We start from the raw sequence: 16,577 nt of genomic DNA, 5'->3' as shown, positions 1-16,577 counted from the left end.
GACATCACTTAAGTTTGAACCAGAGACCACTGTGGATGAAGTAAGACAATAATAGGTTCTGGCTTCCTAAGTTTTCAGGAGAACCAGGCTCGGATTCAAGTAGATTCCCTTGGAGAATACAGAGGCTGGTAAAAAGCTGGGACGCTAAATAATTCATGTTGCTCAGCAGCTTCTGGCTTCATCCAACTCAATACACTACCATAGATTCTACATGAGATTAAGGAGCACAAACCGAGATGAAGCAAAACTCAGAATTAGTTAACAAAGATACTACTAAATCCATCCTCCCGTTTCCATCCTTGTCCCTCACTGATCACCTTGGCCTCACTGTCTCTGCTGGACTATTATAAATACTAGCCATCTAGCTGATGGGCTTACTTCCAGCTTTGTGTCCCCTGCCCCCACTTAATACTTTTCCTAATTTCACCCAGAGTGATCCATCACAAATGCAATCCTGACCAGTCTACTCCTAATATTTAAAAGTCTTCTACGGTTCCCTAATGCCCAAAAGATGTAGTCCTTAGTCAGGCTCCCCATGACCTGGTCCTTTCCCTAGGTCTCTAGTTCCACCTCTGCCTTCTCTACTTCAAAATGTTTTCCTTTATCATACTGAACTACTTCTCGTTCTCTAGACAGCCCATTGTTTCATACTAAGAATTCATGCTTTCCCTTTTCCTAGGATTTCCTGTCCATCTTGCAATCACTTGTTCTTTGACTCATGTCAGGGCTAGTGGTTTCCGTGCAGTCTTGCCTGGTTTGTCAGTTTGGGCTAAGTCTGGCAGGCTCCCAGGCCTCCTTTGCATCCCTTTATCTTAACATTTATCATATTTTATCCAAATTACCAGTTGTATGTGCTCAACTTCTTCCCAAGGCTGTGCAGCCCAAAAGGGTAAGGGATGACTGTGTTTCGTTCACAACCACTTCCCCAAGGTATTCTACACAAGAGGGCATAAGGGAAATAAATACTCAGAGGCAGGGAGCAGTGGACATCTCCAACAGTGAACATTCTAGAGTAAGACTCAAATATCTACATGTTGCTTTAGAATCTGGGAATTTCTGAAATTAGATTTTGAATAAATCCCATTTTATCACATCCTACTAAACACCTGGCCTTCCTTGAGCACCCTGCAAAATAATAAGGCTTTGATGGAAAAAGACACCCTTCAGTGTTTGGGAGCCAGAGAGCATTGGTTCTAATCTGGCTTCTTTTATTGACTTGCCACACCACACAATTCTGAAATCCCAGCTTCTCCACTTCCTGGGAAATCTTGAAAGGATGGCAGGGCAAGTCTGGGCTTTTTGGAAATCTTAAAATCGGGAAGGTGTTCTAGTGTTGTAGCGTGTGTGTAAATATATACAGCTGAAGCATGTATTCAGATAGCAGAGTCATCAGAAACAGATAAAACACGCTCATAGAATAGGAGCATGTTAACCTGAGAAGGATATTAAAGATCATCTAATTCACATTCCTTATTCCACATGAGGAAACTGAGGTTTAGAAAGGTGAAACTGACCAGGTCTCATGGTTAGTAAGTGGCAAAATCACAAGGAACTCGGACGAAACTATACCCTAAGTTTTACGTTAGCCATCAGAATTAATTTCTAAAATGGTCAGTTGAATTGTTTTGGTCGCATCTGGACTTGGCTTTTAAGACTCAATAAAACTCATTTAATTGGTTTCTCTTCTCTATTTGTTTCAGGGAATTTGGCTTTTATTAGAATTAGAGATGCGGATCATGGGTGCAGTAGAAACTAAATGTTTTTATTAGGTTACGGTACGAAAATAATAATAGAAGGATTTGGGGCAGTCAACTCATTTCCAAGATCCACCAGAAACTTCTTCACCCCAAGAATCTGGTGAAAGTATTTGAAAGGTACCTAATACTTGAACAGTTTGAAAGATTTTTTAAAAACTTTCAGAAGTTTCTGTTTCTCATTTTTTCCCTGCTTTTTAATGAAAACCAACAGGAAAAAGCTACTCCAACAAATGCAAGTAACTCAATCAGCTCATCTTGGAGAAAAATGAGAGTCCGTGCGGCTCAGACGCTGCGTAGTTAGACAGATCTGAGTTTTATCTGTACATTTGACCTTTCCTAACTTGGGAAAATTATTTCTCTTCTCTAACCGGTAATCTCATCTCCTGACAAAAGAGAGCTAATCATTTTTACTTGGCAGGATCCTTGTGAAGATTAAATAGGGATGTAAATTTCTTAGCTCATCTACTAGAACCAAGGGACCACTCACTAAGCAGTAGTTGCCGTTAGAAATAGCAGCAGTAGAACCAGCAAGACAAGTCGTAGAATGTCTAGTCCAGTAGTTAGGACACATCAGGGGCTTAACGCCTAACTATTCCATTTCCAGTCTTTCCCCATACCTGGTGATGTTTCCCGTGCTGCACAGGCCTGTTCTTCAGAGTAGTTATAAAATGAACCCACACGTTAGCTGGGAAGTACAATTTACTACCTCGTGGAGCTCCTTTTCTGCCCAAAAATATTCAAAAGGGTCTCTACAGTGGAGAGCTAAAATGTATCATATATGCACAGAATCCAACCCCAAAAGACCATCTCATATCCCCCAGTTCCCACATGTGGAAACTGTAACCAGACTATGCTGCTCAGTCCTGGCCAGAAAAAAAAGGAAGGGATCATTATCTTGCGAATTTAGGGATCAGCTTTTCATAAAAGACTCTTTCAAAAATAACAAAGGATTAGGATTATTGACTACGAGACTGTAATAAATGAAGGGCAAGGTAGTTTCAGGGACATTTGACTGTTGTTCTTTCTTCTCCACTAATGGTTCTGTAAGTCTGCAACATGGACTGATCATTCTCCCTTTCCATTTTGTCCTCATGTGGGACCAGACTTCCCCGCGAAATGTGAGCTTATATTGAAGCAGCATGAAGTGATTTCTCTGCCATGAAAGTATATATAAACCAGTAAGCTGCAATTTGTATTTTTAGTGTAAATTTAAAATGGTTGAATATATTGCTTATGAAATTCTTCTCTCCGGGGCTAAGACTTGGGATATTAAGTTTTAGTTCAGAGTTAGTTTTTACAGCCTCCTCCTAAATGTAACAGTCTACAGTATAATGCAAATACCCATGGATTCTTACACACTCGCTTCCCTCTGGTACCAAGACCTAATATGGGGCATCATGTCTACAGGTAAGTAGTTACTGAACAAAAACAATTGAAAGAACCACTCTCCACTAATGAGAGGCAAAAGTACAGGAGAGATCTGTAAAACATCCGTCAGTCAACCTCGGACAAGGTGAAATCACACTTAAATGAACAATACAGCCAGGAAGAAAAGAAGTATTTTTAATATGACTTGGATGAAAACCCTCCTGACTCCTACTCAGTCTCTGATAATGTTATAAGAAAGGATACTCATTGAATTGCCTCCCCTCAAAAGGCTATAAAACAGAACAGAGGAATAAAGAGACTAACAGATCTCCCAGACTAAACTAACTACTGCTTTTCCATTATTTTTAACCTCTATAATCTAAGTCAATCTTGAACAATTAAATGTTAATGCCTATCTGGTGGCAAAGTCCAAACTTTTGAGCCTGGCATTCAAGGCCATCCCAATATGGAACCCAGATATTTCCATGACACGTTCAATTCCACAAATATTTACTGAGTACAAATGTATGTGAGGCTTTTACTGGGCTTGGTGGGGAACACAAGGGTCAGAAAGGTGATGCTTCCCTTCTGGAACTTCTTTACACGTGTCTGTGTGCTTTACCATTCGGGCGTCTGCCTGGATTATTCCCTAACAGAAAGTTCTTCCACTTCTCTCTGCTCATCCAAACCTAAGCTTATCTCCAGCTGTATTTCTATCAGGCCTGCCACAGTCATTGCTGTCCAAAGGCACTGTAGCTTCCTTTTATAAACAGCACGTTTTTTTCTGGTTCCTTAATGACAGACCTGCACACGTAACCCCCTCAGTTGCTTTGTTTTCTATATGTTGCTGTTATAATCCCAACCACATTACTAGCTCTTGGAGAATATAGTGCAGTCCATCTTTACAAAAATCCTTCCTGCCATGCCCATATGTGCTGTGCACATAAGAGATAATCAGTACATTGTAACAAGAACATGGGAATAAAACTGAAGATTGGGGGCCCCTGAAGTACGGATGGATCCTGATTGGAAAGGTTTGGCTATCATCGTCAGCAATTCAGTCTACAGAGAACCACCGCTAGAGTACGAAATGGCAGGCAGTGGCACAAGCGAACAGTCGTAGACAAGCCAAGTAAAGTGAGATCATGAATATAAAAGAAGGAGATATTGAAAAATAAAAATATGTTAGTTAAAAAAAAGATTAAGTCGGTAACAAAAAAATGAGAAAGAGCTAAGTGGTTATCAACTTTTTGAAGTAAGTTAGAAGCACAGTTATCAGAACTTGAAAAAGAGGAAAGGACCAACTGGGGGAAGGGAGGGAGAAAGTTGATCTCAAATCCAGTCCTGACCTTAAGCAGAAAGAATTTAAAAGGCACTCCAAATTGGCCAGATGCTCTTTAAGTCCCACCAGGCTGAGGTTGGGCTGAATTCACTGGCCTGTAGGCAGCAAGTAAAACGGCCCTTGCTGCCAAGACAGGATGACTCTGGGACAGGTAACCCAGCCAGGGTCCATACCCCAAGAGCTACATAGTCAGTCCGAACATGGCAGATAGACCTCTATCAGCCAGGGTTTGCTCTAATGTGTTGGAACATGTGAAGAAGACCAACGTGGTACTGATTCTGAAGTCCCACTGGGAGCATACGCAGGCTGCTCTTATCTCGAATCTAATTTTCATGGTAGATGTTAATCTTTTGTGGCCCAGTTTCTCAGACAAGTTGGGGAAGTACTTCTATGTGATTCAGTAATAGCACAGACAAGCATTTTTCCCCCCTAGGGTAGATGATATTCAGTCAGAAAATTAGCTAGTGTATGTGTGTGTTTGTGTGTGTGTGTATGTGCACACACAGTGGTTATATGCATTGTCCCTGACACTTCTTTAGAGGAGAAGCCAGCCCAATGAGAGACCAGCTCTTGGCCAGGGCTAGGTTCCTCAGTAAAGGGAGGAAAGCTCCTCAGGCTTCCTAGCTTAAGCAACTCTGAGAAGCAGGTTGAGCTCCCTTTATGGAATATTAGGGGATGGAGTTATACAAGAATCTTGACATTTCACTCTCCTGCCCCATCAGGACAATCCATCACTTGGAGAGTTCAATGGAAATTGTTTTCCACCAACATTAAAAGTTATTTGGGAGCTTTTAAGACACAGCAAATATATTTCTTTAAGAGAAGTTTATTTGCTTGTTTAAGAGAGCGGCACTTTATATATAGTGCTGATATAAACTGGTGCACAGGCTCCTCTAAAACTGTTTATATCCACAGTAAAATACATTTTTGTGATACTCATACAACAGAGTTAGTCCGGAGCCAAGGGCTTGGTGAACTCGGCTTATCTCCCAGCCCGTGGCTGTTACTCAGTCCTCATGGGCCTCCCTGGTTGCTAATCCTGGCTTCGGACCCCAGCCTGCTGGTTCCATAGAAACTGCTTTGCCTATCCCTTCTTCTAAGATCCCTGGAAACACCGTCTTAGGCTGACTCCATAGTCAGACCCATAAGCCCACAGCACAGCTCTGGTTAGTGCTCTCTTCGGATTTACCTCCATCTTTTCTTTTAATATGTACAATTTCCCATCTTTTTATGCCTGATATATACTCTAGTATTTGGATTCCTTTTTGGGCAAAGACATCTCATTATAGAGATAGTATATTTCTAGAACAATTTTATTCCTTTAAAAGATGGTGTGGTTCTTAATTGATACTCGTTACATTCTAGTTGACTTAAAGGGAAGTGATTTCAATTATAGGGCAGTACAATAAGACAGTTAAAAAGCCGTCAACTAGAAATCACCTGGACCAACTTCTTCAGTCACAGATGCAAAAATTCACGGAAAGAAAGGGACCGGCCAAGAGTGGAGCAACTGGAATGTAAACCCCCTCGTCCTTGAGCAAACATCTGGAGGAGTGTCATGCGGAGAAACAGCTTTATTTTTTTTGGAACCCAGAAGTCAGACTAGAACCAGTGACTAGAAGTTACAAGGAAGCAGAAACAAATTCTGGCTACCAAGAACAAAGAATTAACCATTAGAATCAGAACGAGCTTCTCAAGAAGTAGTCAGTTTTCTGTTAATAGACAAGGAGATGCATTTGAACAGAAGTGAGGTGACCACTTGTCAGGGATATAAGAAGGGATTTCTGGGCTGGAACTGTAAATTTGGTGATGTCTCTCCTTTATTCCAATTCTGGGAATCTAAATGTGGCAGTGCAATGCACTGTAGCGCAGTGGGCTTGAACGAATAATGGCTTTCACATCCCAAAGTATAAGTCGTTGTAGCCCTTAAACTCCACACCAGGTTACACTATAGCTTCCCTGTGCTGCCTTGAATAAGCTGTGTATCTTCACATCAATCTTCCCTTCCCATCAGGAAAAAGGATCCAGGGAGGGGAAAGGGAATGAAAGAAGCTCCACAGACTTCGGAAAGTGTGAATCCAAGGGTAAACAGAATTTTTATGAGAAAATAATATTAATGTTACTAATAATGTTAATATTAAGTGGTGTATTTTTAAGGGGAAAAAAAGGAAAAGTTGCGGTCTCTCTTATTTGTCTACAACCAGAGAGCTTAAGTTGACAATAATAGAGCTAACCTGAGGTATAAAGTGTAGAAGCAATCAGAAGCTCACCCAAAAATAAAGCTTTCAGGAGGGTGAAGTCCGTGTTGGCTGGGATCCAATTCACAATTCAGTGCAAATCTATAAAACTCTTCTAAGCAAATCTGGGACTCTGAGAGCAACAGTTCGAAAAGGGACTGTTCTTGGTGCACGTATCTATTTCCAATCAAATCAATGCAAATTTTTAATACATGGAGGACAGACAACACATCACCACGGTTTCAGCCCAGGGTCCAGAAGTCTGGCCAATGATAATCACTTTCAGAGCTCATATCCCACTATTCTCTGCATCAAAATGAGGTGCAGCCTCCCTCTGATCCTTGGGTATTAAAAGAAGTCTTAGGAAAATGTCTTCTTACCCCATATTCTACAAAACAGAGAAAAAAATAAAATATTTCTTTAGAGATCCCAGGTGTGAGGGAGAAGAAACAGGATAGAAAGAATATGAAAAAGAAGCAAGCCACAACTGTTATCGCTGGGAGAAGAGAAGGAGAGGACCCATCCGTGAAAGGCAACTGGGAATTACTACCGGAGAGAATGTCTCCTTAATAAAAAGCAAAGTTCAAGGGACCTGAAAACTGGATGCAACAAGTGGCACAAATATCCTCTCAAAGGTACTGTTCTCCTCTTTCATTTCTCTGAGAAAAAACTAAGCAGAAGCTATTGTGCCCAAATCACTTTTCCTATAAGGAGCACACACTCCGTGTCCAGTCTTGGAATTGGAAGGGGCCTTAGAGGTAATGGAATCCAGAACCTCTCTTTTGAGAGATAAGGAGGCATTAGTCACTCGTTTGCCATCCTTTAGTAAAAGAGCCTTAATCCAAACCTCCCAACAACTGGGCCAGTGCCCTTCCCACTCTGGTTTGCAACCTTGAAATTAGGAGAGTTGGGGGAAGCATCACACTCTTGCCAGAGGATGACAAGGAGAGGGGAAATGCCATGTGAGGAGTCCATACAGCTGTTCATCATTCTTAATACATGGTGACAGATGACTAATCGAGTCCTCTCTTCCTTCCATGTCCCACATAGGGGCTAACACATTTTGGGTGTTCGGTACACAGTAAGCCTTCAACTGCTTCAAAGTATAACAAGACCTTACACATGTTTCCTAAGCCCCCAGCACCAATGAATTTGTAGTTTTATAAATATCATGGTGAACAAGAAATGCTGTCTTGTCATATTCAAGCCAAATAACAGCTGGACTTTAAAAATAAAATTTTGAAGGCATTTGCCTTTTATATTTTTAATTTCTGTTTTCCTGGCTTATGGTTTTGTCATTTGATTTTGATGAGTGTTTAATACACATGCACAGCTGCCTCTTTGGGTGACCTTTCCCTTGCTGCCTCCATGCTCAGAGCTGCGAAGCAGGTCCGCAAGTTGCTTACTAAGTGATATTGGCATTTTCACGACTGGCAGATATTTTCCTGGGAAGCCCAGCTGGAACAGGCCCTCATCTCCTAAGCTGACGTACTTCAGTGTCTTCAGAAGCCTCACAGCAGGACGGGGTGCAAGTGGGAGGACAGCACAGCCCTTTAAGATGACTGTTGTGCCTTATTCGCAATAGCTAAGACATGGAGACAACCAAAGTGTACATTGATGGATGAGTGTGTGTGTGTGTGTGTATGTGTGTGTGTGTGTGTGTGTGTGTGTAATCACATTTTCTTTCTCTCTCTCTGTATATATCTACACACAAACACACAAACACACACACACCTCTTGAAGGAGTTTCATAGATGAATATTACTGATCCACAAACAAGAAGACAGTCCTGCCATTTGCAACAACATGGGTGGGCCCTGAAGACATTATGCAAAGTGAAATAAGTCAGACCAAGAAAGACAAAGAATACTGTACGGTCTCACTGTGGAATCTAAAAACGGCAAACTCAGAAACAGAGTAGAATGGTGATTTCTAGGGATTAGGGGGAGGGAGGAAAGGGGAGAGAAGTTAGTCAAAGAGTATATAAACATCCAGTTTTAAGATGGATAAGCTGTGGGGCGCCAAGGCACAGCATGGGGACTATAATTAACAATACTGCTTTATATATTTGAAAGTTGCTAAGAAGGTAGATCTTAAATTTTCTCATAAAAAAGAGAAGATTATGTAAGTGATAGATGTATTAACTAACTTTATTGTGGTAATCATCTCCTAATATGCATGGGTACCAAGCCATCACATAATACACCTGAAATTTATGCTGTTATATATCAATTCTATCTCAGTAAAGCTGACGAAAACATTTTAATTGCCGTGCCAAGCCAGAGGAAACATGGAGATGATCACATGTGGACTGAGAAGAGGTGACGTGCCAGGCTAGAGCTGCAGGACTCACCGGCCAACTGAGCTGACCTAAGTAGCTTTCACTCTGAATCTCTATGGGGCACAACGAAGTCTTGATCTTTTTAGCACTTTTCTCAGTGGTAATTATGCCTGCCTGTCTGTAGATATTTCCCTTTCAAATTTCTGTCTTCCTTCACTAGACTTTAAACTCCAAGAGGTCAGGAACATATCTGTTTTGCTTCCCTTGGTCTATCTAGTGTCTAGTTCTGGCACATGATTGACACTTAAGTAATGTTTTATTTTGTTCTGTTTTGTTTAGACCATAAGCTGACGGAAGGAGCTTATAAGTCATAGTTATTCTTTTATCGTAGTCCCTGCCTACTCTTCCTGTTAAGGGAAATGCGAAGGAGCGAAGTAGAGAGAAGTATCATGTGTACCTGCTATCTGCTCTGACTTTAATAGGAACTGTAACCCCAGCAGGCTTTGCAATCAGCTCTTACTTGAGAAGACGCCAGCAAATATCCCGAAGTCAGCAGAAGGCTGCTGCCCATCCCAGCCGTCCTCACAAAGGCAGTGCGCTTCTGTCCATCCGAGAGCGAGTAACTTGACTCCATTCATGAACTCACAGTCCCGCAAAGCACATGAGGTCTCAATGGCAACTCTGGGCAAGCTTCTGAAGGGAGGTTTTCACACGCTCCTTAAGCTCCTGGGCCACTACAGCCCTTCTACTATTACACTCACCAGGCACTGCTGCTCTGTGTGACCGAGTAACACGAGAGCTGGGGTATGGCATGACTTGCTATATTTAGGGAGAGGAAATGGGTCATATTGAGGAAGGTCACAAGGAGTTTGTTCAGAAAAGTGAAGGCACCATGTATTTATCTGTGTTTACACGGCCTGCAGTAAAGCACGGGGCTCGGGAGCCTGGGTTCTCAACTCTCAGCTCTACCCCAACTCGCTAGGTGACTGGTGGCAAGTTACTTGATTTCTCTCACCTTTAACATTCTCATCTGGAAAGTGGAGAAGAAATAATAACTTTACAGAGTTGTGGAAGGTTTATGTGAAGAAATAGGTGTAAAACCTTAGCACGGTCTCTGACAGGTAAGGGCTTCAAAAATATTTGCTAACAAACAAACAACAGGAACAGAAACCAAAGTAGCCAGGAAAATGGTCTGAATCCTGATGATCTGGGTATTCAACAGAACTTCCAAAAATATTTCTATACAATATGTTTCCCTACAGTTAAGGTTTTCATTTTCTCCTTTCACAATGGTTAGTAACTCTGATCATGCTTTTTAATTTACCGAGTCCTTGTTATCAGTAACGAAAACATTAGCATTATTGAGAGGGTACTGACCATGTGTAGAGCCATTATACAGTTAAGAAACCCAATGAAGGGCGCCTGGGTGGCTCAGTGGGTTAAAGCCTCTGCCTTCGGCTCGGGTCATGATCCCAGGGTCCTGGGATCGAGCCTCACATCGGGCTCTCTGCTCAGCAGGGAGCCTGCTTCCCCCCCCCCCACCCGCCGTCTGCTTGTGATCTCTCTCTCTGTCAAATAAATAAATAAAAATCTAAAAAAAAAGAAACCCAATGAAGAAGGAAGGATGACAGATTAAGAGAACTTCTAGAACACGGTAAGGTGATAGAACGCTATACCTCCTAGTCTATGGAAAAATGAACAGACTGAAACCTCCAAAGTGATGAAAAATATTATTTCACAGTGTTCAGTCAAACACTTGGGTACTCTGTGGTATGACCTTGCAACAGAATTGAGACAGGCCAGACCTGAATAACTGGTCCCCGAGACCAAGGAACCTCAATCCTCATGAAAAAAAACCTATACTTCTAACCACCTATAAAATATCAGTTGTGCTCTTGGTACCCATTCTTCACAAAAGTCAGTGAGTGTATATCTGGTTTTGAGTCCTCTTTATCCCTCCCTTCCTCCTCCTTCTTTTCTCTTCCTCTTCCCTGTCCTTCCCCCAGACCCCACACATGTACCGATCAGAATTTAACACCTTGTCCCCAAAACTATCATTAAACATCAGTCTCTCCTATTTGGTATTTAAAAAACCTGCCTTCTGGAAACTCTGAAGTGCTTCCTAATTTTTTTTTAAGACTTTATTTATTTATTTGACAGGCAGCAATCACAAGTAGGCAGAGAGAGGTGTAGGGGGAAGCAGGCTCCCCGCTGAGCAGAGAGCCTGATGCGGGGCTTGATCCCAGGACCCCGAGGTCATGACCTGAGCCGAAGGCAGAGGCTTTAACCCACTGAGCCACCCAGGCGCCCCTGCTTCCTAATGTTTGACGCTGTCCATCTTTTAGCGCTCATGCCACGGACTGCTGAACTGCTGAAAGCCCCAAGCTTTCAACAGAAGCCAGGCCCAGTTCAGATGTGGCTATGAAATGTCTCCGTGTGTTTTCAGGGGATTAGGGTCCTGGAAGAAATTCTGCCAGTGAAGAGGATAATGGTAAGATTCTTCTCCTCAAGCTAAAGAACTTCATCTGGGACCCAAGTTGGTTGAAGTATTGTGTTACTCTGAAGAGAACAAATTAATCTTCCCTGACTGGTGGGAGGGACTCTGCCAAAGGAACAGCTAACGGGAAAACCAGTCCCTACTCTGTGAGGACACAGTAAATAACCAGGCAACATTACTTACTGAAGTGCTGACCTAACTCATAAATTGCACCCAGCCTCTGGGGAGCAATTTCTGCTGATTTGCTGCTTGTGCATTTAAAACAAACAAACAAAAAGGGAAGACAAGTGGACAGGCATTGATAGTGCTGTGGGTAAACCCACTGAGAGTGAAGCTGGTCTTTCCACCCAGACTTTCCAAAGATTTTAGTAACGCTTAGTGCTCGGGCACAGGCTGGGCCTTGCCCAAGCAATTAATTTTATGCCAGATCTGCTGCAAATCATCATTGAGTTCCCAAAATGGTTTGACTGCACCTGGGACTCACTTGATTTAGGGTTAAAAAAAATCCTCCTTTGTATGTTAGTCCTTTTTTAGCAAGAATTCAGCGACATGGATGATGACACACAGGATTCTGTTACTCACTGGAATGCAGAGGGCCCTTTTATTAAGCAACTGGAAAGTGGCACCTTGAAGTCCTTGAACAGCTGTATGTTCAGTAATATAGAATCCAGCTACCTCTTAATGTTCTCAGCTCTAATATATAACGGAGGCCCGCATTTCTTCTGCTTTGCCAAAAAAATCCAGCCGGTAGTCTCAGGAAAGACCGTAGAAGGTCCTAGAGCTAACTCCGTTGCACTGTCCCAACCTCCCAGAGCAGCAGAAAAGAGCTAGGGAAAAGCTACTCACCCTCTGCATCTTCTGGCCGCGTAAGATCGATGACACCTGGGCCCAGCTTGCCATCTTCACTTGACTTTCCTGTTAACTGGGGCCCCAAATTCTCAAAGCGTGTTCTTTCCTAGAGGAAAGAATAATCAGAGGCTTATTCTAGCTTCCGAAGCAGCCACTTTTTCCTTCCAGTTTCTATCTCGCTTTTATGGCAAGATTTGGATTTACAAACATTGTTTCTGACCAACTGTAGGTTCAGAAAGGCTCTCAGGAAGGCTCTGCTAAAGCCTGATGGCGGCACCCATAGCGCTGACCGCGTCTAAAGCAAAGTACCTGCAAGGAAAGGAAAATGGTGTCAGGAAGCCCGCCGGGCAGCACTGCGCATCTTCTCTCACTGGGATTTGCTCCAGGAGTCTAAAAGGAATGCACGTGAAAGGTTTGAGCCTGAACTGCAAAACTTGAAAGAACAATCCCCATTAAAATCTACTGCTAGTTAACGGGAGAGGAATTTTCTCAATTAGAGATCACAGTTCGCATTGGTGTTCTTGGGAAAATACCAATAATCATAATTTTAGGCAAGAGGATTTCAAAAACAAATGTTTCAAAGCAGCCAGAGGAGATGATGGCACTGATGCTCTTATTCTGCTTGGGAGCTGCCACTGGAACTTCCCCAGGAAGTAAAAAGGAGATTACTCCTCGCCCAGCCATTGAGTGAGGAAAGTGAAAATCTCCTGCCGCGCTATAGGAGGGAAACTCAAAGATGTTATGCTTGTTAACCAGCTCTTCTAGGAGAAGGAGCCTGAAATAGCACATTGAACTCTCCCTCTGCAGCTCTCTGGATCAGTAGCCAAGGGCTCACTGACCGTCACTAAGATGCTGTTCTTGTCTGCAAAAACACAGCGCGTGTCCCCTTCTCGCCTCCTCGCTACTCTCCAGACTCAAACTTGGCTTTGTGTGGTGCTTATGAATGAATGAAACCTTGTTGTTCATTACTATGAAACAATATTAAATGTCATGTCAGCTTGAATTTACAGACATGAAATAGCAGCTTCCAGCTCCGGGAATGGTTTCTGCATGTTATACTTAATGCATTATGCAGCAGGAGAGTGCTGATTGCTGTTCGGTCTATTGTTCAATGACCTAGTTCTGTACTGAGCATGTTCGGCATTAGACGGAAACACTCTGTGAGTGTTCTCTTCTGTAAGATGTTTAGAAACTTGGAAATATTCTTAAAGAGCAAACATACAATTACTTGATAGAGGCTGTGTCTCATTTGTACAGTCCCACTACATTTGTGCTTTCTAATATGATTATTTTTGAATATCATTATATTTCTATAATTAATTCCCATCAGTCAAATTGTGCAGGAAGTCTTCCAGTTCCCCCTTCATCGTGGAATATGTGGAAATCTGCGTTGGAAGAAAACACAGCATAAACCTTGCTTTCATCTAGCACCATGTCTATGAAAGGTTTGCAACAAAATCATAATCATGAATTTCCCCAACTGGGTAATACTAACCAGTTACAATAGTGGGCTATGGGCAAACCTCTGAAATACGACACTTATAAAAAACAGAATGAAAATAAAAAGCAAATTAGGCATGGTTCCCCAATATCTTCTGATGTGAAAACACCACTGCACAAGAACAAATTAACCCAGATGCAGGCCACAACAGAAAGCAACCACAAGCCATGTGGGAGTTTCACACATTGTTGGGGGGGAGGACAGCTGCTTTTAATCAGCCAATTTCTATTTTGGAGTAGCACTTTTGGTTGTCATGATATAAAGAAAAAGAATTAAAGTGAAGATGAGTAGTACCAGGGAAAGCAAAATATTCAACCTTTGTTTTATCACATTGTTTCGCATTTCAAATATTTGCATGTGAATGCTTTCCCTATGTTAAATGCAAAAGGAGTTTTGATGTGACACCTGCAATCTTCTTGGAAGAACAACCTTTAGCTGTATTTTCATGGGGGGAAAAACAACTTTCTCTGAAAATCAACAGACCGTGCTACCTATCAATATGCATATTTCAAGTATCTTTCTAGTCATTCATTCTCTTTGATTTTACCGGAAAATATTCTCGGTAAAAAAAAATAAAGTTCCTGAAAGAATATCAATATTTTGACAAGGAAGGAGAAGAGGGAAAATTACATGCCATGGTTTGTAAAATCCTAAGACAACAAAGCTTACATGATGATAATATCTTTTCTTTTATAAAAAATGAAGTGCACTCACAATTCAGTATTATCAGCTTGTTTTTAATCATAACAAAAAACATTCAGAACATTCAACAACACATTCACAGTGTCTTTGAAGTCATACATTTTTCTGACTTCATTGAAAAAAAACATTCTTCTGCAGAGACACTTTCCTTATAAAATATCAATATTTTGACAGAGTAGAAGTCAAGGAAGAATATCCCATGAAACACTTGTTAAACAGGCAGAAAAATAAATCAATGATAAAAATTGTTTTGGGCAGTGGGCTGCCTTTTATATTTGGTAATATTAAGCACTTGTGTTTGAGATTAAAGAAGGACCCTGCAAAGCCATGCCCTTTCATATACATTTCTACCTAGTCTCCCAGAAGATTTCCTTCTTCAAAGAATAGCTCAGAATATTTATTTGCCAGCCACAGAACCATAAGATAAGAGGGCCTGATGTCTACAAGTTAGCTCCAGGCAGCTGGGCTAAGCTTGGGAGGTGCAACATGAGCCTGGCAGATACAGGACGTGGACATGAGCACAGAGATTCGTTCAGAGATCCTTCAGTTCCAAGAGGCTTCAACTTCCGGCCAGTAAGTGCCAATGGGTATTCCCCTATATCCACCAAATACAGACAGCGGGAGGCAAGTTCTTCGCTCCAGATTTTTCCACTCACTTGAACCAGCTCTCACAATGCACACGTCTCCCGAGTAAGATATTTTGGAGATGTAAGCAAAATAGCTCAATGTTAATTGAATCTCAACCCCCCCTAGGAACATTCCCCAATCCTCATGTTGACGGCACAAGGTGCATTTTACATGCAGTGATGTGATCAGACGCTTACTTATGCATTGTCAGTCACAAAACATGCAGGCAACATAAAAGTTATTGAAAAAAATTAAAGTCTGAAAGTCAGCTCTGCTGTGTTATAGGACTGTTGGCTCTCTAAGTGCTTTGAAATTATGATGTATGAGATAGATGTTGCATATTAAGTAAAGATATTGAAATGATAAAGCCCCCTTTAGTGAGAGCTGATGAATGTTCAATGCTACAAGCCACAAGACGCTGGCATCCATCATCTTCACATATTATCAGAGTCAATGACGGGGCAGCCTCACTGATGACAGATAGACTGCTGCATTATTATCCCTTATTTCCAGAGTCACTGAACAAACCATTCAACTCCTCGGGCATTATTTTTAACTTTGCATTAAATTAGCAACTTCTCCCTCCCTACCATGGCAAGATTGATCAATTTTGTTTTTGCATCGGTGGAGAAAGAGAATGGATTTGGGGTGACTAAAAGAACAGAGCCTTGCTTCCATCTAAGAAAAAAAAATCAACTTCCTCTTACTGGCAACAAATGTAAAATTGTGATATGGGGAAAGAACAGCAATGAAACAGTAAGCACACAATAATGGCTTTTCTTTGCACTTAGATAAAAGCTGAATTTTTGATGTGCACAGTATATTTTAATAAAATTTTATATACTATGTTTTATACACTTATTGGCTATTCCATAATAATGTGTGTGCTAACAGTAAAATTGCTCTTAAATTTATGTGTGTTATTTATACGTTCCCCCGTAACAATGCTTTTTGTTGTAAAAAATATTCTGTTTATTAATGTAACTTTACAACCACTGCATCCAAGATCCGTGGTAAATTAATGACATTTTTATTATTTTATAGTGTCATTAAATTTTTACTGATCACTCCATCAAACAGAGGCAGTAAAGGCCATAATGTAAACTGGGACACTTAGATCAGGCAGCAGGAAGACATTCCGTATAGTCTGAAGAAAACTGCTAGCAATAAATGATATTTATACCATCTTTAAGCATGTTAGAATACTTGGATAAGTTTGGCAAAACTGTTTCAGTAGTAGAGTGGATTGTGTACTTAAATAACAGTTTGCTTGCCAGCAAGACAAGCCTTTTTCAAACCATCTGTGAGATGACTGATCGCAGCCATCTCCTGGAAAACACCACATGAACTGTGGGATGTGCTGGGCACCCTCCCGTCAGGATTACCGACACTGACCAGCCTACATCAGACTTCGAC

General features: G+C 41.5%; 1 protein-coding gene across 3 annotated transcripts in view; it reads right to left on the bottom strand.

Moving 5' to 3' along the window:
* Nucleotides 1-16,577, bottom strand: part of SOX6 (SRY-box transcription factor 6) — a 596,389-nt gene that overhangs the window by 29,429 nt on the left and 550,383 nt on the right. For all 3 annotated transcript variants that reach the window (XM_080816117.1, XM_080816115.1, XM_080816116.1), the window contains exon 13: nucleotides 12,329-12,437. In XM_080816117.1, coding sequence (XP_080672243.1) covers nucleotides 12,329-12,437 — 109 coding nt within the window. The remainder of the gene's footprint in view (nucleotides 1-12,328; nucleotides 12,438-16,577) is intronic.

The sequence above is a fragment of the Martes martes genome (assembly GCF_963455335.1).
Source record: "Martes martes genome assembly, chromosome: 10".
Lineage (NCBI taxonomy): Eukaryota > Metazoa > Chordata > Mammalia > Carnivora > Mustelidae > Martes > Martes martes.
The sequence above is the reverse complement of the archived record's forward strand: the minus strand, read 5'-3'. Positions and strand labels throughout refer to the sequence as shown.